The sequence below is a fragment of the Erinaceus europaeus genome, unplaced genomic scaffold (assembly GCF_950295315.1).
Source record: "Erinaceus europaeus unplaced genomic scaffold, mEriEur2.1 scaffold_598, whole genome shotgun sequence".
Taxonomy (NCBI): domain Eukaryota; kingdom Metazoa; phylum Chordata; class Mammalia; order Eulipotyphla; family Erinaceidae; genus Erinaceus; species Erinaceus europaeus.
In genome coordinates this window covers 18,573-43,534 of record NW_026647591.1, presented here as the reverse complement: position 1 = coordinate 43,534, position 24,962 = coordinate 18,573, and the positions used below count along the sequence as shown (strand labels likewise).

The following is a 24,962-nucleotide window of genomic DNA, read 5'->3' as shown; positions in this document are numbered from 1 at the left end:
AATCAATGATATTCACCCCCCCACCTCTTCTTTAAGTTTTTAATATTTTAATGTTCAGGGGAGGTTTCTAGCTATTGGACCTGAGAGCTGTTGAAGAGATATTATCTATTAGGCTGTGGTTGGGTCTCTGTGTTCCATAATTTGGGAAATACTGAAATAAAATACTATATCCCTAATTTATAGCTGGAGTTGAGGTTCATGGTAACTATGTCTTAGGAGGCAGGGGAGAGAACTCAGGGCTCAAGCCTCCTAGTACCTACTTTTTCCAAGAAAGAGCTGAAAATTCCAGAAAAGATAAGTAACAACTTGAAGTTCTTGGCAACATAGGTACCCGGACTAACTTCCTAAAACTAGAGCTTCCTAAAGCACAGTGAGACACTCTTCTGTTCTGGGTCAGTCAGGACAATGGGGAGCTCCCAAGTCATGATTACCTGATACAAAGGCATACAGATGCTGTCAATCCACTCCAGCTGCAGTCCAGGAAGTTCATCTTTCCGGTTCCGGTCAAAAATAGCCTACAACAGAGGAAGAAAACTCCCCTTTGTTACACTGGAGTATCTTACAGGAACTTCGTCAAACACTTTATTATGATGAGCTAATTTTTACCAATGGCACACTTCACAAATCACAATCATTACATGAATTTCCTTTTTCCTTTATCTATGAAGACAAGTAAAATACTTTCACAACTTTTATGAAATCTGTAAGCAAATTTAGTTGAACTTTATAGCATGCAACTCACTGGGGCCAAAAAAAAAAAAAAATCTGTCTTCAGATGTAGGCCACTGCTACTGATTGCCTCTGAGTCAAGGGAGAGATGTTTTAACTTTTCAGAAGATGCCTCTGAAAGTTTTTATATGGAAAGGTTTTTCTTTAAAAAAATTAATTAATTAATTAATTTGGATAGAGACAGAGAAATTGAGAGGGGAGCGGGGAGATAGTGAGGGAGAGAGACAGAGAGACACCTGCAGCACTGCTTCACCACTTGTGAAGCTTTTCCCCGCAAGTGGGGACTGTGGGATTGAACAGAGATCCTGATGGACTGTAGCATTGTGCTTAACCAGGTGCACCACCAAAGGGTGGGGGAAGTTTGTGTGTGTGGTTGTCTTTTTTGTTTGTTCGTTTTAAATAGATAAGTAACTGAGAGAACTTCGAATGTATTTCATTTCATATATTAACTATGTATGCCAACAAATTTGATATCACCAAAAAAAGAATAAAGACATCATGTGAAGGGGGTCGGGCGGTGGCGCAGTGGGTTAAGCGCATGTGGCGCAAAGCGCAGGGACCAGCGTAAGGATCCCGGTTCGAGCCCCCACCTGCAGGGGAGTCGCTTCACAGGCGGTGAAGCAGGTCTGCAGGTGTCTATCTTTCTCTCCCCTTCTCTGTCTTCCCCTCCTCTCTCCGTTTCTCTCTGTCCTATCCAACAACGAATTGCGTCAACAAGGGCAATAATAATAACCACAACGAAGCTACAACAAGGGCAACAAAAGGGGGAAAAAATGGCCTCCAGGAGCGGTGGATTCATGGTGCAGGCACCGAGCCCAGCAATAACCCTGGAGGAGGAAAAAGAAAAAAAAAAAAAAAGAAAGAAAGAAATCATGTGAAAACAGTATAAATGTTACTTATAATATTTATAATTTATATTTATGTTTATAAATATAAATATTATTATGGAAACTGAAATGATTGATGAGTTTTCAAAGTCTCTTTACTGGAAGAAATCATGATTTACAAGATGGTTGTCACATGTGTATAGTTTCTTATGACTGGTGAACATTTAAACCCATTTAATGTTCAGATCTTTTACAGATAAGAAACAAATAAAAGGGGAGTTGGGCGGTAGTGCAGCCGGTTAAGCGCATGTGGCACAAAGCACAAGGACCGGTGTGAGGATCCCAGTTCGAGCCTCGGCTCCCACCGCAGGGGAGTCACTTCACAAGAGGTGAAGCAGGTCTGCAGGTGTCTCTCTTTCTCTCTCCCTCTCTGTCTTCCTCTCCTCTCTCCATTTCTCTCTGTCCTATCCAACTACGACGACATCAATAACAACAACAACAACAAAAACCCAAAGGCAACAAAATGGAAATAAATAAATAATTAAAAAAAGAAACAAATAAAAGGGAAAAAAAGCAGTACGACTGGGCTTTTATTTAAAACATGAAAAACTATTTAAGTTAAGTTGTTCTGCTGCTTCCCATTGTATTTAAGTGATCAAAAAAGAAAAATGTCTCAAAACCTGATGCCTTCAAGTGGTCAAAACTCAGTCGATTTCAATCTGTCTGGGCTGACACTCTGGACAACTGACTATGTATGCCAACAAATTTGATGTTATCACCAAAAAAGAATAAATAAGTGACACATTCTCTGGGTCTCTCTGAATCCACTGCGCTATGTCTGACTCGATATACTCTCAGCCATTCTCAGAGCTGCTGGGTCATATTCTGTCAGACCATTTGTTCAGAGTAAAGGGGCAGCCCTCCTCTGGAGGGCAGTGCCGGGAGCATTCTTATTTTTTTATAGCCTGATAAGTGGAAAGAAACAGCAACAGCCTGAGTCACCTGTAAGTATTCTCAGATAAAGACTGAGCGGGTTCATTCAATGCACATCATATTTCAGCCAGCAGGACCTGGTTCCACAGGTGAAAATGTTCACTCTGCAAGCAAAGAATGGAACGAAGACTCAAGAGGATTTGCTTTGGGAGCTTTGGAAAGCTCAAAAATCAGGACGTCAAATATCAAATGCCTATTATTTAAAGCAGCTGTTTTTCTTTTTCTCTTCAAGACTGAACAGTTTGCCTTTCTCTCTTTTGTCAATATATTTAAAAATTTTTTTAAATATTTATTTATTTTCCCTTTTGTTGCCCTTTTTTTTGTTGTTGTAGTTATTGTTGTTGTTATTGATGTCATCGTTGTTGGATAGGACAGAGAGAAATGGAGAGAGGTGGGGAAGACAGAGAAGGGGAGAGAAAGATAGACACCTGCAGACCTGTTTCACCGCTTATGAAGTGACTCCCCTGCAGGTGGGGAGCTGGGGGTTCGAACCTGGATCCTTATGCCGGTCCTTGCACTTTACACCCCATGTGCTTAACCTCCTGCGCTACCGCCCGACTCCCTGTCAGTACTTCTACTCCAGAGTGTCTACTGATCATATATGCAATGCCGGCACTAGGCTTGGAGCTGCTGCAGTCCCACTCTGCACAGTCGACCTTGCGCTGATTTCCTCCACTTAGTGTTGAGGAAAGGCTTGTTCTGTGGTTCAAGCAGTCTTAATCAAAACCTGGGAATGAGTGGTTAGCATTTAATTCAAGTTTAAAACTTTCAGGAGTGATTCCCTAAATATATTCTCAGTCTTTGCCATTTACTAGTTGTGATTTTTGAAAATGTCATCGAAGAGGGTAAATACATGACAATAAAGCAAAAAGGAAAAAAAAGGACTTACTGAAGGGGTCAGTTTGAGTTCCGATCTTTCCCGATCTCCTTGTTCAAAGAACTCACTGGTGACAAGTTCAGCCACCTGAAATATAATAAATATTTTGATTTATGATTGTGTTCGATCTATCATGTGACTCAGAAATTACTTCTAGCTTATATGTGCAGTGCTTACCTTCAAAACAATCATTTAAAAAAACTGATAAGAAAGTATATTGATATTTTGTGCTTGAAGGTATTAGAGAACCTACTCTCTGTGCTTGAAGGTATTAGAGAACCTACTCTCTGTGATGAGAACCTCATCACAGACCCTTGCAAGCGTCAACCCGGCTTTGACCTGGCACGTTATGATTGGGCCCTCCTCAATCGCTATCGAACAGGCCATGGCCGGTGCGCCGCTATGTTCCATCGCTGGGGAGCCAGAGACGACCCGAACTGCCCCTGCGGCTCCAGACAGACTATGACCCACATAGTCAACTACTGCCACCTCTCCAGATTTAAAGGAGGTCTCAAAACTTTACATCAGGCTCAACCTGATGCTGTTGACTGGCTACGGAAGAAGGGCAAATGCTAGAAGAAGAAGAGAACCTACTCAGTAAAGCCATGCCTTTAGTTAGGACAGTTGTGCCATGTACTTATGGACCCATCTCTGCATGCCCTCTCACAGCATAGCCTTCAGATCGGGACATGGCATGAGGCTGTCATCTTCCAAGTCTGAATTATTTTTACATAGAAAAATAAAGCAAGCAGTAATTTAATAACTTTTGTTACTATTATACATAGTAATAGTTCAGAGAACTTTGGGCTTTGGGTTTGATGTTGATTCTTTGCTGATATAATTTTATTTTATTTATTCCCTTTGGTTGCCCTTGTTGTTTTATTGTAGTTATTATTGTCGTTGTTGTTGGATAGGACAGATGGAAATTTAGAGAGGAGGGGAGGACAGAGATGGGGAGAGAAAGACAGACACCTGCAGACCTGCTTCACCTCCAAAGTGAGACATGTCGGGGTGGCCCTGGCTGCACTGATTTGGTTGAGATCAGCAGATGCAGCATCAAATGGTCTGGCTCAAGAGAAGCGTGAAGGAGAATGAGCAAAGCCCCAGAGGTTCCCGGACTGGGAGAAATTTGGTTTTATAGAGAATGAGGAAGGCTCCTTGCAGTCTTAGAGTTTAAGAAAGAAACAGAAGTTTTTATTATTACTATCAAGTTATTTGGGAACTTGGTTTACTTTGAAAATCCCATGGTGGGAGCTGGGCAGTGGCGCACCGGCTTAAGCACACATAGTGAGAAGCACAAGGACCCTCAGAAGGCTCATGAGTTTGAGCCCCCAGCTCCCCACCTATGGGGAGTGGGTGTCGCCCCAAGTGATGAAGCAGGTCTGCAGGTATCTATTTTTCTCTCGCTTTCTTATCTCCACCTCTTTTCTCGTTTTCTCTCCGTCCTATCCAAAAAGTTAAAAAAAAAAAATGGCCACAGGAGCAATGGATTCATAGTGCAGGCACTGAGCCCCACTGATAACCCTGGAGGCAAAAAAGAAAAGAAAATCCCATGGTCAGAATTTGCTGTACCATAGGAGACCTTACCATGACTTATGCCATTTAATGCTATTTACAAATAACTATTATCTTATATACTTCTGGACTCCCTGGTCTAAGATTATAGGTGATTGAATATTTTTCTAAAAAAGTTATTATTAGCAATGCATTAACAATTTAAGGCCAGTGTTAAAATTCAATCAGTTTACTAATTTGAAACCTTAAGTGTTTAGATTGAAGGAATATATACTGTCCTGGTTGTTCTTCCTTTTTATAACTTCTTTTCTAAGATTTTTTTGAACTGGTATCTATTCTACTTTTCCTTCTTCACAAACTTGACTCCAAACATGTTTCCCCAGTGATTCCCTCAGGGCCTGATCAACATCTCAATTTCCTTCTTTAATAATAATAGTAATAAATCAGTCAGGAATCACTTCATGTTCCTGACTGAGTTTTTTTTTATGTACAAATAAAGTAGTGGTACAAATTGAACTATGAAAGCAACTTGGGAGATACCTGACAACAGTTTAGAAAGATCTACGACGGGATTTTATTTTAATTTCTTTGCTTTCCATGGGCTACAGAGCTATGCAAAACTCTCACCTTGGGGTGCCATGATATTTAGAGCAGTCCAAGGGAGAGTTCTAGAAGCCTGATAAATGAGGCCAGACCCTGACAGGACCATATCTCCCTAAAATGGAGGCCAGAGACAGGTGAGATGTCTCAAGTGTCAGGGCAAAGGCAGTGGCAGACATTAGAGAGAGAGGTCAATCAAGTCTGGGGAGAAAATTGAGTCCGTTCCAATTGGTCTTACGCTGTTGAGACTTTTAAAAGTACTCAAGATTCTTATTAAACTTGTTTAAAATCTGAACTACTTTATTTATGAGTAACTACATACTTGCTACTCTCAGATGTCTGTTGTTTTAAGTATTATCAATGGTTATGACTTGTAGTTGATTAAAATTTCTAGTTGTGTGACAGGTTAGTATGTGGTACTTATAAAAATCTCGTTAAGGGGGACTGGAAAAACTGCTTACCTGGGGGTGGGGGGCTGCTTAGCCATGTGCACAGGTCAGGTTCTACCCAGTACCCTCTGCACTGGGGTGATATCTTTCCTGTTCTTCACACATCTCTTTCTCCATGTATATGTGTATGTGTATATGTATATATATATGCAGAGCTATGAAGCCAAAAAAATAAAAAGTGGAACCAAGCTAAGATAAAAGTATACAACTTAAGGAGTTGGGCAGTAGCGCAGTGGGTTAAGCACAGGTGGCGCAAAGCGCAATGACTGGCGGAAGGATCCCAGTTCGAGCCCCCAGCTCCCCACCTGCAGGGGAGTCGCTTCACAGGCGGTGAAGCAGGTTTGCAGGTGTCTATCTTTCTCTCCCCCTCTGTCTTCCCCTCCTCTCTCCATTTCTCTCTGTTCTATGCAACAACGACGACAACAATAATAACTACAACAATAGAAAACAACAAGGGCAACAAAAGGGAATAAATATTAAAAACAAACAAACAAACAAACAAAAACCTGTGGTAGAAATTGCCCCTCTCTCCAGAGAGTGGATGGGTCAACATACTCTGCCACTCCAGGAAGACGGGTCCTGAAATGAGTGCAGCCTAGGATATTCCTAGATATGACCATGGCACGTGAGCTCGAACTGACAGGGAAGCAGAGGTTACACAGGCTCTTGTGCTGAATATGAATAGACATAGGCCCTAGGTTAATGTCTTAACCTATTCAATTTGGAGGCAAACACAAATGAGATCAACAGAGTTGCTACAAGAGTTTAGTGGAAATGTGGAAAGCAGAAATGTTTTTGTGTGTTCTTCCCCCTGAATTCTTGAATTTTTACCATTATCAGCAGAACTACACATTGAAGTAGAATTTCAAGTATTAAAAAGAAAGTGATATTTATAGTAGTGACTAAGAACATGACCTACAAGTGGCCATTGGGGATCTTTGGTCTAAAAGATTAATGTAGAAATGTTTTCCTTTCAATTCTATAGGCTGTCTCTCTTCTAGTTGTTGATGTGCATTTCACTGGGGTTTCTGAAGGTCCTGGCGCATCACACCTCGCCTTTTCCCCTTTGTAGTCACCTTTCCGCAGCCCCTCTCTCCCACTCTCCACCCCATGTCCCACTCCTCATCTCCATCAGAGACACCATACTGGACGTGACACTTTCCCTCAGTGGGCAGAAGTGTTCTCTGTATAGGGGAGACCTTTCAACACTGGGGAAGTGAAGGGTGAGCAGGGATGCAAAAATAAACTTTTCGAAATTATTTTATTATTTTTATTTATTTGATAAAGACAGCCAGAAATCAAGAGGAAAAAGGGTAGTAGAGAAGGGGAGAGGGAGAGAGAGACAGAGAAATACCTGCAACACCGCTTCACCACTTGCAATTTCCCCCTGAAGGTGGGGACTGGGGGCTTGAACCTGGGTCCTTACGCACTGTAACATGTGTGCTCAACCCAGTGTGCCACCACCCGGCCCTGAAATAACTTATTAACAACACACATTCCTCATAATTATCCTGCCTTATGTAACTTCAAACACGTCACAATAAAATGAAAATTAAAATTGACTTGGAGAGTAGCGATTGAAGGAGATCTTTATAGTTAAACTGACAATTATTGGACTATGCTGTGGCTGTGATATAAGCAAGAAAGAAATTAACACAAAATGATATGGAAATGAGGTACTACTATAAGAAAAAAGGAGAGCATAAGAAAGAAGTATAGGAGGAGGCGGGTAGAGGAGAAAGAAAAAGACTAAAGATTTTTCTTTTTAATGTGACATCAGCTTGTGGACCATGCATAAAACTGAGAATGAATGATGGTCCATATTACCAAATGGCAAAATACTTTGTACAGTTCTCACTGAACTAAAACAAATAATATAGTCAATAAACTCACAGCCTTGAGGAAAACTGTAAAACAAAATGTTAGCAATGATTGCTCCTGTTTCTGTTTTGCTGCCTATTGTGAGTGAGCTCTGAAAGGGATAGTAGGCTTATAACCAGGCAAGAACAGGATAGAAAAAGTCACAAATTCAAGGTCTTGTAGAAATGGAAGGTAAAGCTGCTTCTTAACTCTTAACTCTGAAGTATGAAAATGGAAAATGAGAATGTTTTAAATGGCAAACGCCAATCAAGACTGAGCCTTGCAACAAGAAGGTAGCCAAAGGCATGACTACAGTGAAAAGTTCTAAATAATTTAGGTGGTACACAAAATACCCTTAACATTTTTTTATTATTATCTTTCTTTATTTATTGTATAGAGACGGCCAGAAATCGAGAGGGAAGGTAGTGCTAGAGAGGGAGAGAGACAGAGAGACAACTGCAGACCTGCTTTGCTTCACCACTCATCAAGTTTCTCCACTGCATGTGGGGACCAGGGGCTTGAACCTAGGTCCTTGTGCACTGTAACATGTGTGCTCAACTAGATGCACTACCACCTGGCCCCCACATACCCTTTTAATTGAACTAGATGACTCCAGAAAAATTACTATGCAACGTTTTTTCCCACTGGTCCTTCTAATACTAGGAGTTAAGTTATAAGAGAGACAGAAATAGAGATATATGTTGTATTTCTTTGCACCTGATAATAAAGCAAATAAATACAGCAGACAAATTTTCATATGCAAGAAGATGGGGAATATACTTCTTGCTCAATGAAAATGACTAGAATCGAAGACATAAGAAATCGACTAAATGAGAGGGTTGTGCCCAGACCACAAACCTGTGACTACTTGAAGTGTAAAAATAAAGCCCGAACCTCTGACTTTTATGAGGTGAAAAGAAGACTGAGGAAGCTTTTTGGCCTTCAGACATAATCAAGGAAGACTATGAAAAAGGCATAATTTTCTAGAGTAGATGCAAAGGCCATTGAGAATGATAAACGGGCAATCACCTCCCAGAGATTTTGGCTTCCCCACAGAAAAGAGGGCTGCAGTGAATGCCCAGCAGGATTTTGGAATTGCTATGATCTACTAAGCCAAATGTTGCCAACTCTGTGATTTCTGAATGGGACTCTTATAACAACAGTTTTGTGGTTCAGTTATATATTATATGCTGCATCTTGGATGTGTGTAGACATTTAATTTGCATTCAGATAGGATGTAGAAAACAGCACAGATCATGTAGGTCTCCTGAACTTATGGTGCCATAGCTAATGGAACATTTAAATTATCTCTTGGGGAGAGGCTAAGTGTACTTTTTTCTTATTTACTTATTTATTTGCCTCCAGGGTTATTGTTGGGGCTCGGTGTCTGCACTATGAATCCACTGCTTCTGGAGGCCAGTTTCCCCCCATTTTTGTTGCCCTTGTTGTTATTATTATTATTGTTATTGCTGTTGTTGTTGTTGGATAGGATAGAGAGAAATAGAGGAGGGGAAGACAGAAAAGGGGAGAGAAAGATAAGACACCTGCAGACCTGCTTCATTGCTTGTGAAGTGACCCTCCCCTGCAGGTGGGGAGCTGGGGGGCTGGAACCAGGATCCTTACACTGGTCCTTGTGCTTCATGCACGCTTAGCCTACTGTGCCCCCCCATACTTTTTTTTTCTATAAGAAGTAGAATCAGTTACAGTTTTGGTGGATAAAAGAGAAAACCATCATAGTAGGCTTCCTAAGACTGTTTCTGGTTGTTTACTTTCAAGGCACACAAGAGGATTATACTTCCTGGTTGAATAGGATCTTGTGGCAAATTCTGACCAATGAGTGGTTGGGGCTGAGGCTTTTAATTGCTAGTGTGAGACTCCAGGGTCTTTGCAGGAATTACTGAATCAGTGGCTGCCCCTTCAACCTCACTCTGAAATGAGGACAAGAGGGGTCAGCTCACTCTGGATACTTGTGTTCATGAGTGATTTGCTGGCTTAAGACACTGAGATTTAGGGTTCAGGGTTAACACATCCTATTCTACTAAAATACTTCTAGTCATTAAAGAAAATGTTGATTGATTCTTGTACTCAGTGTAAGAAAGCATAATGCACTGCTAAGAATGAAAGCTTTGAAGCAAAATCTGCTAAGATGTGAATATATATAGGTGTACCACCTACTGAAGCTACTGGTCACCTCAGGTTACTTACTTTTCCTAAGCCTTATTTAAAATTTTTTTTCCTCATCTGTGAAATAGGAATAATTGCACTTGTTTCACAGGGTGGCCATAAATTGCCACAAGCTTGATGGTTTACAACAGTAAGAATTTGTCCTCTCTCAGCTCTGAACATATGGGGCTCAACATCAGATCTCTGAGCAGCACTTCAGGTTTTGATTCACTGCGCAGCCTCAGGAGACGAGACTCCAGGTGAGAATCTGTTCTTTGCTTTGTCCAGTTTGCGGTGGCTGCCAGCATCCTTTTGCTTGTGATTCCATCACTCCAATGTGTCTTGTCTTCATATCACCTGTACCTCTTCAGGATGTGCAGACTCCCTTAATCTCTCCTAAACCCATTTTGAGTGGGTTTAGGGCCCACTTCAAAAATCTAGGATAGTGGTAGTGGTGATGATGATGATAATGGTGAACCTTAATTTAATCACATTTGCAAAAATCCTTTCCCTTCCAAAGACTAGGATGTGTTGTTCCTGGGTTTCCATGATGTAGCTAGTTAGCACTTGCCTCAATGGGGGCCTTACAAACTAAATGAGAGAACACATGTAAAGCATTCACGTAGTGTTATTTACCAAATATACTAGCTATTCATTGTTAGCTGAATGCACTTTATCTAACCATTAAATTATTGGGTTTTGAGGGTCAGGTAGCACAGTGGGCTAAGTGCATATGGCATGAAGTGCAAGGACCAGCTTAAGGATCCCGGTTCGAACCCCTGGCTCCCCACCTCAGGTGTCTATCTTTGAAAAGTAGTGGGGAGTCGGGCTGTAGTGCAGCGGGTTAAGCGCAGGTGGCGCAAAGCACAAGGACCGGCACAAGGATCCCGGTTCGAACCCCGGCTCCCCACCTGCAGGGGAGTCGCTTCACAGGTGGTGAAGCAAGTCTGCAGGTGTCTGTCTTTCTCTCCCCCTCTCTGTCTTCCCCTCCTCTCTCCATTTCTATCCAACAACAACAACAACAATAATAACTGCAACAATAAAACAAGGGCAACAAAAGGGAATAAAAAAATTAAATAAATATTAAAAAAATAAAATAAAAATAAAAAAGAAAAGTAGTGAAGCAGGTCTGCAGGTGTCTGTCTTTCTCTCCCCCTCTCAGTCTTCCCCTCCTCTTTCCATTTCTCTCTGTCCTATCCAACAACAACCACAGCAATAATAACAATAAGGGCTACAGCAGGGGCAACAAAATGGGGAAAATGACCTCCAGGAGCAGTGGATTCGTAGTGGAGGCACCAAACCCCAGAGATAATCCTGGAGGAAAAAAAATATTGGGTTTTAAGATGACAAGTTGCTACAGCAGACCCCACAGTGTACCGAGTAGGAGCTTCACAAAATTTAAAGCATGATTTAACGTCCAGATGCTGTCAGTGACCGACAGCCTTAAGGGCGCTAGTCACAGAAATCAAAGCAATCCTTCCTCTGTGACCGCTGCTTTTTGGTAGCAAAACCAGGAAACAGAAGGGCACATCTTTTTCCTTTTTTGGTAGAAATTAAATTGGAAAATGCATACTCTGGCTAAAGAGATTTTTGACCTTTAGTTTCTTTTTTAAAAAAACAGAATTAATTTTTTTCACACTTTTTTTTTCCAGATGTGCAAACCTAAATTTTGTGCTAAGACAAGATTGCCTATTCAAAAAAGCAATTTTTGGAAGCCTTGCCTTGAGAAATCATCAGTGTTAAAGATTTTGTTAACAGGTTTTAGTCCCCCAGTCCTGGAACCCTTGGATAAGGCCCACTTTCCCGTATGCGTCTCCCAATCCATACCAAATAATATTGCATCTGCCTATCACAACCTAACCAACGCAACGATTGCCACCTCAACATACTTCACCTCAGACTGTGTCCAGAGACTTCACGTGTGGAATGACAACCCTTCAGCTTCATTACTCGGGTGAGACCTTTCCTTTTATAGTACACTCTAATTCTATCTCAGGTGGTTCACTTTCTAACAAAGTCCCATAAGCTAGATATACACCAGTTTCTGTGAGAGAGAGCTTATGTTCACACGTATCCATAAACTACTGCAAAATATATACCTGAAAGCAGAAGTACACTAGAGTTTGCAGTGAGTATCCCCCTAACACTTCCTCTCCACTATTCCAAGCTTTGGGTCCATGATTGCTCAACAATTTGTTTGGCTTCATATGTTAACTCTCTTTTCAGTCACCAGGTTCCAGATGCCACCAGGATACCGGCCAGGCTTCCCTGGATTGAAGACCCCACCAATGTGTCCTGGAGCTCAGCTTCCCCAGAGACCCACCCTACTAGGGAAAGAGAGAGGCAGACTGGGAGTATGGACCGACCAGTCAACGCCCATGTTCAGCGGGGAAGCAATTACAGAAGCCAGACCTTCTACCTTCTGCAACCCTCAATGACCCTGGGTCCATGCTCCCAGAGGGATAGAGAATGGGAAAGCTATCAGGGGAGGGGGTGGGATATGGAGATTGGGTGTTGGGAATTGTGTGGAGTTGTACCCCTCCTACCTTATGGTTTTGTTAATTAATCCTTTCTTAAATTAAAAAAAAAAAGGTTTTAGGGTCAGAAATATTGGGTTGTCAGAAAAATTGTACCACATTTTTGCATAGGAAACACAAAAACGATGTCACAACTTTTCTGATAACCCAATATTATTACTCAGTGAAAACATGATGAAGAAAAACTGTGCGACGAACTATTCATTATGCCTCACCTAAGCCTCTTGCTATTTTTTGCACCATGCTAATACTGATGCAAATTGACTAGAGTTTCAGAGTCTGGTAGCCAGGGCTCTGGGAATACTGTCCCCTTTCTGCTGAGCTCTGCCATTAATCACCACTTGCCTGTCTCGAGATCTCCCACGGTTTGGTCACAGCTCCAAGGTCACAGGCTGTCATTAACATTGATCTGAAAAACAGAACCAAACACAACAGCCTGAATAATCTTTTGTTGCATTCCTAAACAAACCTGTCCTAGATACATAAATAAATAAAATGGGAATAAGGCCAACTCACATCTTTTCCTCAACAAGGGGAGCTCAGTTTACAGACTCGCTTTTGCCGTTCTCTATGTGACCACACTGCTGAGTGAGGAAGAGCTCTCATCCACCTGGGTGGCCCCTGTGTTTTGTCTGCAGCAGGTCAAGGAAAGCAAAGCACGATTCCCCCTGCACCTGAGCTAAAGCACATTTTGCTGAAAATAACTAGGAATGGACATGCTTTTGATTTGCTACTATCAGCACGTGAAATTAGTATCTCCTGTGTGTATAGAACTGATGGATCTATTTGCCGACTCCTCACTGAGGAAAACTTCTACCAAACAGGCAAAAACGCATGCCGCACGAGGGGCTTTTTATCTGCTCAACACAGGCACGATTTACTGAGAGAGCCACACTTTCACTCCAATCTCCTGCTCAGCTACCACCATGCTTTATGCTCATTCTGAAGAAGAGACAGCTCCAGCTACAGTCCTCATTAATATGGGCACAGAAGAAACCACAGGGAAGATCCAAATCCAGTTTTTGAGGGGCAGGTTTCTACTGGGTTTACTAGGATTCATACTGAACTATGAATATAAAAACAAGAAAAATTCACAATGCAGATGGCTCTGGGGCTTAGTTTGATGTGATAGGAAGGGGGCGGGGGTGGGGCAGAAGCAAGGCGCCATGCAGAATTGCTTTCTTTGTACTACAGCAAGCAGTCTGTGGTGAAGGTTCTGAGTGAGGGAAGCATATTTTGATTCCTTCTTTTGGAAGAAGGGGTGGGGGGGGGCTGTTAAAGGTCAGAGGGTTGTTCGACGTCAGGTATTAACCTTTTATACCCTGTCAGATTTGAATGTCTTGGAAACATGTCTGCTTCCCAGATCGTAGAGCAGGCATGGATGATGGCGGGTTGGTGCAGGCTCGGACACCCCTCCAGGGAACAAGGGGGAGCAGCAGATAACAATAAGTCATTCAAAGCACAACCAGGCACACCAGCATCGGCAGCTATCTCTCCAGAATCTGGCAGCATGGAATCCCCAAAGCCTCGGGCTATGCTTGCATAATGGAGAGACTGGGTCTATTTTTTATATGTAATCTTGTATAACAAGGTCTCTTGAGTGCTCACTGTAAGCCGGCCTCTGTACTCAAAGCCTTACCAATTATCTACTGATTCTATCTCAATAACTCGTCACAGTCCTCAGAGCGGGTTATTCCTATTCCACAGAGAGGTAAATAGAAGCAAGGTGAGATTAAGAAACAGCACTAAGGAGAGTTGAGGATTCAGGAGTCTCTGCTTACACAAACCACATTCAAACAAAGAAGGGCAGTGTTTGTAAGGCAAAGACGGGGAGGAATTTACAAATAGAAAACTGGTGGAGACAAACTAACAATTTTATCTGTTTTTAGACCAAGAGCATCTTTTCAAAAGACATCTATTTCTTTTTAGACCAAGACTGCAAGAGTGGGGAAGATCTTTTCTAGAGTAAGAGCATAGGGAAGGAGCTTGTAGCCCCTGTGTTAGTTTTGAGATTCACATAATTCTAGTCTAATTTATTGCTAAGTGGTGTCAATCTGCTCAGGGCAATGGAAGGAAAGAATGATCAGGATTTAGGAAGGGACGATAGTTCTCTCCTCAGCTGGGATGTGTGCTCTTCAATTATCTGATCGCTTTTATCCTATCACTCCTCTAGATGTCAAAATTATGTCTACAGTAGTTTTTAGGTTTAAAGTAATTAGCAACTTAAAAGGGAATAAATTCTACTTCTGAAAATACATTCTTTGAACACAGTAAAATATTTTATGTATAAGGTGAATTTTGTACTTATCAAACAAAAATATACCTTGCAGGCTGCATTCTGCTTTATTTGTTTTGCTTTGCATTCTCTTTTAATTATTAAACACATAAATAAACTAAAAAAAAACAAACCCCAAATTGCTAAATAAAAGAACAAACTTAAAATAAGTAGTATTTCTTCATTTCAATCATTGCTGTGTTACTGTTGTTTACTCTGAACAGACTGTTTAAAAGCAGGAATGTGAATAACATTCAACAGGGCTAGAGACTTAATCTATACCCAGAGCAAGTATAAAAGATGCTTTCCTGAACTTTTGGGAATCTACTCGAGGAAGAACGTACTGCATTCACCTATCAGAGGCTGACCAGATAAATGGATGTTCCTGGAATTAACCTACATGCATGACACAGGTACAAGTAAAGTGCTAAGTTGAAGCTTTCATATCATTTCTTTTTTTTTTTTTAAAGTAACTAAATTGTAATTTAATCAGGACTTTTCTAATACCTATCACAAGCAATTAGGCAAATTTGGGTGTTCTGGTAACCAACATATTAGGAAATAACAGCTATCAAGTCTAAAATTTAGGAAATTAAATACATTTAAAAATGACTGAAGTCTGAGTATAATAGGAATTGCTAAGAAGCTATCACCACTGACGCTTTACTTGGAAATATTGTAAAATTACAATGAAGACAAACAGGGTGGTCGGAACATGCACAACAACAAAACAAATGCAGCGACGAGTTACAGCAGCGAAGGGAATGCATTTTGTGATCCACAGGATCAGATCTGCAGCTCTATGCAGCTGCCAAACATTTGCGTGTGCTTCCTATGATGTCAACTTTAAAAGCAGAAGAGTCACAGCAGTGTCACCAGTAAAATCAACAGCTGACAAAAGCAAATTAAAAGAGCCTTAGTCTTTCGCTAGGTAAGATTTGATGCAGCCATCTGACCCAACCCATTTCTTCATCCTTAGAGTCAAAACAAGATGAGTATTAGCCTATTTTAATACTTTCCTAAGTTGAAATGGAAGTCACACTATATAGATTCTGATTTGAGGAGCTAGCACAAAGTAAAAAATAGTTCAACTAGTATGGACTTATTCCTTAAATTTACGTACACAATTTTATTGGCAGCTATGAATGCTAGGTGAAGAATGACTGACTTACCTGCTGCCTTAGTCAATTGCAATCGTGTCGTATCTCCCTCTGTTTTATGTTTGAAATTGAAATATTTCATATCATTTGTTTGGAAACTCAGTAGTAACTTCGTCAATTGCTTAGAAACTATACCAACACAACATTTTTCCCAGAGAGGATTATCTTACCACTGACATTATTTAGGTAGCTAACACTTGGAGATGCCAAAAAGCAGACTGATTTCTAGGGGATTGTATTACTGTTTAAAGTTCCCTAAGACAATGCTCCCCAGGGGCCTCCATCTCCCCCATGTACATGGTTAGGATCTAACCACCTTGTACCATTTCTTTCTTTCTTTTTTCTTTTTTTTTTTGCCACGAGGGTTATTGCTGGGCGCAGTGTCTGCAGACTCCATCATTCCCAGCAGTCATTTATTAACAGAGGCTGAGAGTCAGAGAGAGAGAGAAGGGGAAAGGCACTGCTCCACCACTCATGAAGCTTCTCTTCTGCAGGTAAGGGGTTGGGGTTTGAACTAACTTAGCACTCTACCAGGTATGCCCTAAAAATTAAAAAAAAAAAAAAGATACAAGTTTACCGAAGATAAAAGGAGTGTAAGTGAAATATAGCATTGAGAGAGGAGAAAACAAAAACAGGGGAAGTGGTGGTGGTGGAGGTGCATGGGTGGTGGCGCACCGGGCTAAGCACACACATCACCAAGTGCAAGGATCTGGGTTTGAGCCCAGCTCCTCACCTGTGGGGGGCACTTCACGAGCAGTGAAGCACTTCTGCAGGTATATACCTTTCCCTCTCCTCCCCCTTAAACATTTTTTTTTAATTTCCCCTTCCCTCTTAATTTCTCTGTCAAGTAAAAATAAAATAGAAAGAAAACAACAACAAAAGACAAACAACAACAACAACAACAGGAAGAATGGCCACCAGTTGCCCTGGATTCCTAAAGCCCCAATGATATCCCTGGTGGGGAAAAAAGGTCAAGCCTGGACGGAGGAGCCGGACAATGACGCGTTATGATGCGCAAAGGCCTGGGCTCAATGAGACCTCTGGTCTCTACTGCAGGGGGAAGCTTTAGGAGTGGTGAAACAGCACTACAGCTCTCTCTCTCGCTCTCTCTCTCTGGTCTCTACTGCAGGGGAAAGCTTCAGGAGTGGTGAAACAGCACTACAGCTCTCTCTCTCTCTCTCTCTCTCTGATCTCTACTGCAGGGGGAAGCTTTAGGAGTGGTGAAACAGCACTACAGCTCTCTCTCTCTCTCTCTCTCTCTCTGGTCTCTACTGCAGGGGGAAGCTTTAGGAGTGGTGAAACAGCACTACAGCTCTCTCTCTCTCTGGTCTCTACTGCAGGGGGAAAGCTTTAGGAGCGGTGAAACAGCACTACAGCTCTCTCTCTCTCTCTCTCTCTGGTCTCTACTGCAGGGGGAAGCTTTAGGAGCGGTGAAACAGCACTACAGCTCTCTCTCTCTCTCTCTCTCTCTCTCGCTCTCTGGTCTCTACTGCAGGGGGAAAGCTTTAGGAGCGGTGAAACAGCACTACAGCTCTCTCTCTCTCTCTCTCTCTCGCTCTCTGGTCTCTACTGCAGGGGGAAGCTTTAGGAGCGGTGAAACAGCACTACAGCTCTCTCTCTCTCTCTCTCTCTCTCGCTCTCTGGTCTCTACTGCAGGGGGAAAGCTTTAGGAGTGGTGAAACAGCACTACAGCTCTCTCTCTCTCTCTCTCTCTCTCTGGTCTCTACTGCAGGGGGAAGCTTTAGGAGTGGTGAAACAGCACTACAGCTCTCTCTCTCTCTGGTCTCTACTGCAGGGGGAAAGCTTTAGGAGCGGTGAAACAGCACTACAGCTCTCTCTCTCTCTCTCTCTCTGGTCTCTACTGCAGGGGGAAGCTTTAGGAGCGGTGAAACAGCACTACAGCTCTCTCTCTCTCTCTCTCTCTCTCTCGCTCTCTGGTCTCTACTGCAGGGGGAAAGCTTTAGGAGCGGTGAAACAGCACTACAGCTCTCTCTCTCTCTCTCTCTCTGGTCTCTACTGCAGGGGTAGCTTCAGGAGTGGTGAAACAGCACTACAGCTCTCGCTCGCTCTCTCTCCACTTCTGTTTCCACCTTCCCCCTCAATTTCTTTCTGTTTCTGTCTAATAACTGAATAGATAAACTATTTTAAAAGGTCTTGGACTGGGTGTGGTGTATTGCACCAAAGCAAAGGACTCTATGGGGGGTGGGGGTGGGGGAGAGAAGTGAGGGTCCTGGTGCGCAATGGCGGAAAAGGCTCCAGGGAGGGGTGAGAGTGTTTTGAAGACACCTGCCATGGTGAGATGAGGAATTTTACCCATGTTCCAATAACTGTACTGTAAGCCGCTAACTCCAAATTAAAAAATAATAAAAATAATTTTAAAAAAGAAAGGAAAGAGAAAGGTGAGAGGAGAAAAGAAAATAAAGGCAAAGAAGGAAACTGTGATTGAACTTGTGGTAGATTTTAGGGCTATTTTGACTTAGGAGAAAGAAGCTTATTATCAGGCCTAGAAAGGTCATTATGCAAACAAAAAAAATCCATCCAAAACTGATTTTAAAATCCAAGTCACGGGAGTATAGTTGGTACAGTAGGGTTGGGGGTGTGGGTGGAGGTGGAGTAAGGTGGAGTAAGCACAAATAGAGATGCCAATTTTGAAGAGAGAGAGAGAGAGAGAGATCTCCCCACATAGATGCCAGAAAGAACAAAGAAAAAGGCTCTGTAGAGATGAGACAGGAACATATTAATGCAGAGAGGGTGGAAATTGAAGGCCTTGTCCACAGCAGTCATGTCAGCAGGCAGAGTTATACTCTGAAGGTGGTGGTAGGGGGTTTGTTTGCTAACCAAATGGATAGAGGAACAGTGTGGGGTGGTTGCCTGGTCACAGAGCAGACACAGGGCACCCATATTTCGAGCTTCACAAACATTCCCAGAAATAAGTAACAGCTTTGGGACAAGAATAAATAAGATAGTAGGGGGTCTGAGGATGGGGAAAGGGGGTAGTGCAAGGTCTTGATGTGAGACAATGGGACATACAGCAGGTCACTGACTAATTTTTCTTTAAGTTGAACATTAATTTAATTTAATTTAATTGAGGGGAGGGTTAATGGTTTATAGTATAGTCTTTAACACATCTGGATAGTTGTCTAGGTTCCTTCATCCTGTCCCAAAGACCTTTGCTTTGGTGCAATATACCTCACCCAGACCAAGTTTTACCTTATTTTTTCCCTTACTGTCCTTTATTCTTAAGTTCCATCCATAAGTGAGATCCTTTGGTACTGGCCTCTTTCTGACTTATCTCACTCAACATGATACCTCCAAGTTTTGACCAAGTTTTGACCATACTGTAAGAGATGACCTCATCATTTTTAACAGCTACATATTACTCCATTGTGTATATGTACCACAACTTTCTTAGCCACTCATCTGTCATTGAACATCTGGGTTGCTTCTAGTTTGGGCTATTACAAATCTGTGCTGCTATAAACATAGGTGTGAATAAGTCTTTTTGGATAGGTGTTTTTAATTTCCCTGGGTAAATCCCTAGGAGGATTTTTGGGGCATAAGGTAGGTCCATTTCTAGTCTTCCGATGAATTTCCAGACTGTTTTCAACAGGGGTTGGACCAACTTACATTCCCACCAGCAATGTAGGAGAGTCCCTTTCCCCCCACAGCCTCTTCAATAGTTGGTGCTCCTGCCTCTTCTAATGTATGACATTCTCACAGTTATAAAATGGCATCTCATTGCTTTTATTTGCATTTCCCTGATCATCCGACTTTGAGCACTTTTCATGTCTGTTGCCCTTTGGATATGATCTTTGGTGAAAATTCTGCTCCTGTCTCCCCCCTATTTTTCAATGGAGTTGTTTGTGTTTATATTGCTGAGTTTTGTAAGTTCTTCGTGTATGTTCGTTTTCAGTCTTCAGATGTATGACACAAAGGCTGATTCTCATCCTGTGCCCTGGTTTGCCAGTATTGGTAGATTCTGGCCACCTAAGATTCTGAATTACAATAACAGGGTTGGAAAATGAATGAATTTGTGGGTACACACGACTTTCTAATACTTCAAGCTTTTTTTTTTTGGGGGGGAGGGTATATTTATTTAAGAAATTTATTGATGTTTTGTAACCAGAAATGTACCATAGGCACTTAGCAACTTAGCTCTTGTTTATATCAGTTAGTTTATGTTAAAACTAGTTTTGTTACATGTTGGTTTGCTTGGGGTTTCCAAGAATCTGTCAACAGTACTTAGGATTTATTGGAGTGCCTGGCCGGCTGCAGGGGGTGCACAAGTGAAGTTAAAATAGGCTGCATGAAAATGAAGCTCTCTGGCTGACTTTTTTTTTTTTTTTCTTAACTGAGAAATCTTGTGAAAAGTCTAGAACAGTGTCTTCACTTCTAACAGGACTATTTGGATTGCTTTTCTATCTACAATGTCTTCTGTCTCTCAGAGGAAAAATAAACATGAACTCTCCTTTCTTTGTTCAACTTGTCTTCTGAGCTTCATAAATTCCCTCCCTGTCCTACAAGCATCCCTCTGCCCCTCAGGAAGCAGAGAAAATCATAGCTTGCTGGAACTGAACCAGTTTGAAGACCTTTTTCTAATTTGAAAGCAAATTTATGGAGAGGTGGTAAAAATATAATAAATTAGAACTAAAAAGAGACACATTATCTTTTCTCTAACTACTCAACTTGTCTATGAATGTTTTGAAGATGAGCTATGATTTCCTATTTTGAAAAGCACTCCTGTACATGGAAAATTTTCAAATAATGAAAGAATACATGAGCAAAAGGGCTTTTTCTTACCGAAATATATCACGATGGTTTTTGATGTTCCAGTCATATTCTCCTTTACTGACAAGTTCAAAGAATTCAGTTCTCCTCCTGCATGAAATCAAATGAAAGAGAGAGAGAGAGAGAAAAAAAAAACCAACAACTTGGAATGAAATTTCTCAGTCTGTAGGCTGACATAAACACATTTATGTGAAAATATAAGACAACCTGAATCAAATAACTTAATATCTGAAATCACTAGGCTAAAGCACTATCAAAATAAATCATTTTTGTTATATAAAAAAAGTCAAGTTTCAAAAAAAAAAAAAAAGCCCCAATCATTTCTGAATGTATTTACAGCGGTGGATATTATCGAGCCATAAAACAGACACAATGTGGTGCTATACTCGCCCCTACAGCACACACTCAAAGTCAGAGCAGGAAGACAAGGACAGATAAAGAGTGGGGGCAATTCTGGAACATTCTTTTATCATACAACATAGAGCTGATGAGCCAAGATAAAATAAACTCACCGGCAGTAAATTCAGAAGAACTTTTTTTTTTCTAGTTTAGCAAATAACTACTTCACCCTTCTAGTGTTTAAACACACAGGCTTTGGAGGCAGAAATAACTGTGCTTAAACAGCGGCTCTGTCACCATTTGGGGAATGGCTTTAAGAAGTTCCATACACCCCCTGCCTCCAATTCTTAACCTCTAACATACTGGCTAACTCATATGACTGTCGAATGAGATGACACTTCAAAGCCTATAGCACAATGTTTGCTCACTGCATATACTCAGTGCGCTGGAGATGTTCACGGAAAAGACAAGAAGAAACTATTCTACTGCTTAAAAAAAATAAAGATATCCTTATTGTTATTATTTTCTCATTTTTTAGATAGAGAAAGGCGGTGGGAGTAAAAAAGACCACAGCTCTGAAGTTTTCTTAATGTGGTGTGGTGGTGGCTGGGTTCAGATCTGAGCTGTACACACGGCAAAGCAGCACGCTATCCAAGTGAGCAATTTCACTGGCCCAGGGGTCTCTCTCTCTCTCTCTCTCTCTTTCTTTCTGTTTTTTCTTTTTTCTTTAATTTGCAAGAGAGAAAAAAGGAGAGGGAGGAGAAGAGGGAGGAGGAGCAGAGGAAGGAAAAGAAGAGAGAGGAGCAGAGGGAGAAGAGGAAGGAGGAGGGGAGAGAAGAGGAAAGAGGAGGAGAGAGAGGAGAAGCAGAGGGAGGAGAAGAGAGAGGAGAGTTTCTTTCTTTTTAAATTTTATTTATTTACTACTGGATAGAGACAGAAATTGAGGGGGGTGGGGGAGACAGAGAGGGAGAGAGAGAGACAGAGACACCTGCAGTTTCACTTCACCACTCGTGAAGCTTTCCCCCTGCAGGTGGGGACCAGGGGCTTGGACCTGGGTGCTTGTGCGCTGTAGTGTGTGCACTTAACCAGGTGTGCTACCTCCTGAACCCAAGGGTTATTTCTATTTTCAAAAGTTTTTATTATTTTATTTAGTTTAATGCTGTGCCAGGGAATGAACTTAGGACTTCACATACACATGATAGAGCTGAGGAGCCTCCACAGATCAAATTTTATTTTATGGAGAGAGAGAGACAGAGAGAGAGAGAGAGAGAATACTTCACCATCAATAGAATTCTCTTGGTGCTTCCATGTGGTACCAGGGGTGAATGCAGGACCCTCACATGGTAATGCAGGCTCTTTACCTGCTGAGCTAGCTCTCAACCCCTCAACACTTTTTTTTTTAAGAATGTGTTTTGTTTTTTTAAATTAGTGGTTAGGTAGTCTTTTAATATATATATATTTATTTATTTGTTTACTCCCTTTTGTTGCCCTTGTGGTTTTTTATTGTAGTTATTATTGTTGTTGATGTCGATGTTGTTGGATAGGACAGAGAGAAATGGAGATAGGAGGGGAAGACAGAGAGGGAGAAAGACACCTGCACACCGGCTTCACCACCTGTGAAGCGACTCCCCTCCAGGTGCGATGTGGGCGCTCCAACTGAGATTCTTCCGCCAGTCCTTGCGCTTTGCGCCACCTGTGCTTAACCCGCTACGCTACTGCCCGACTCTCAACACTTTAATCTATCTATACACTTCTTGTTTTTATGGTAAGAAAGGATAAAAAGAGAACATCTCCATTTTTTTTAATGCAGTGCTAGAAAATGAGCCTAGAGTCTTGAGCCTGTGGCCTCTACAGATAAACTTCTTTTGATTTAACACATATTTAATGAGTACCTACTCTGAACCAACTCTTTATGAGGCTTAACGGACACAAGACATGGGCGCCATCTTTAAATGTCTCTGAATTTAGCAGGGATAATCAACAGCGGGGATTCCCCTTCGAATCTGATACTAATTAACACTAATGATTCTGGGACCCAGTGAGGGAAGGCAGGTAGAAAATTCAACTTTGTGCTTAAAATCTCAGTAGTCAAGGCAGGTAGTGACGTATTTTTAAAATATAAAATAAATGCAGAATTATCAAAATCTTAACTAAATATAGAATCTGACACTGCACCTGCATGACTCACCTCACTCACCTTTGCCTGAGCTCCACTCTACTGAGATTGATATTGACCAGGTTCTTTATTTTACACAGATTTCATGCATTCTGCCACTCACACCCAAATAAGCTGTTACCTTGTGGGGCTTTGGTCAGTAAAAGCCAACAATAGTGGAGTCTACCATGTAGGGCTCATAAGAAAATTAAGTAAGATGACTTACATATAATTCTAAGGATAACGCAAGGATCAGCAGAGTCAGCTGCTGTGTTGATGAAACTGGCTCAAGCTTTCATAGCTGGTGAACAGCAGAGCTGAAACACAAATGCAACCCAATTCGATAGCTGGCCCAGCAGCTAAGCTATGCCCACGGTATCCTGGGAGCCCCGAGGGGGGCATTTAGCTCAGCCCGAGGGTGTGGTGGGTCATGGAAGACCATGAAAGGGTTTCTGAAAGAGCTCTCCACTCATCAAATCCGTTATCACATGCACTTGGGTGTCTTTTCAATCCTATGGGGCCTCTATGAGGAGAAAGAATTGACTAATTTTATTTTTAATTCCTACATTCTCAGTACCTACAAGAGTGCCTGACAAATTCTTTGTTGTTGCACTGATGAATGAATAAAATGATTATCCCAGAAACCTATTCATTTAAAAAACTCTTCAGTTACCAGTTTTGGTTTTTATTATTTTATTTTATTTTATTTTATTTAATGCTGTGCCAGGGAATGAACCTAGGGCCTTACATATATATATATATATATATATATATATATATATATATATATATACACACACACAATACTGCTGAGGAGCCTCCACACATCAGTTTTTTTTTTTTGAGAGAGAGAGAGACAGAGACACTCTATTGTTCAGGAGTCTTAGTAGTCACCATTAAAAGGAATTGAGACAGAAAACTACATAAAACCTATCTCAGGAAAGCCCTAGCAGATTCTCAAGATTAGATTCTAACTTCAACTAAGTGGAAAGCATAACAACTCATGGAAATTTAAGAAAATTTCCCCTATACAACACTGTGAGAGTATGGACAATAGTGGATGACAATCTTCGAAAGATGTGATGACAGTTGTGCCAAGGAAGGTTCCAGTGGTGCCCAACAGGGTCCTTAGTTACCACAAAGGAGACCAGCTACAGGTGGACCAGGAGAGATTGGTGGCTCATGGTCCCAGGTGGTAGTGTATTTTTTTTCTTTTCCTGTTCATTTTCATCTTTTTCCCCCTCCCACTTTATTAAAGGAAGAGCTTACTGGTTTATAGTACAATGGTTGAAACATAGGTTCAACCTCTCATCTCCTCATGACAGGTGTCTGCAAAACACTCTCTCCCTCAACCCAGGTTCCTTTCCATCATCATACACCAGGGCCTCAACATTACAAAGCAACAATGCAAAATTCACTTCTTTTCAGAAATAAGTTTGTTGCTATGTTTTGCAGCTGCTCTTTTAAGCAATGTGCACAGCTGTATAGATTACATAGACTTAACACCACAAGCGTATGCGAAACTTCTAAGAATTGGAGCATTTAAGGAAGTCTGTGGCTGCTAAAATGAACATCTGAAAAACCACAAAATTATTTGATGCTCCCTGGCTTCCGACTTCTCTGGCATGAGGAGCTTTCTCAAGCAGATCACTGGGAACCTTGGTTTTCAAGGACAATGGCAAATATTTCAGCTAG

General features: G+C 41.5%; 1 protein-coding gene across 1 annotated transcript in view; it reads right to left on the bottom strand.

Annotated features, from left to right (window-relative positions):
• Nucleotides 1–350: 350 nt before the first annotated feature.
• Nucleotides 351–24,962, bottom strand: part of LOC103114973 (dual 3',5'-cyclic-AMP and -GMP phosphodiesterase 11A) — a gene marked incomplete at its 5' end in the record, with an annotated part of 40,979 nt that continues 16,367 nt past the window's right edge. Inside the window, 4 exons of the mRNA XM_060184150.1 lie at nt 351–515; nt 3,439–3,513; nt 12,896–12,959; nt 20,786–20,863. Coding sequence (XP_060040133.1) covers nt 351–515; nt 3,439–3,513; nt 12,896–12,959; nt 20,786–20,863 — 382 coding nt within the window. The remainder of the gene's footprint in view (nt 516–3,438; nt 3,514–12,895; nt 12,960–20,785; nt 20,864–24,962) is intronic.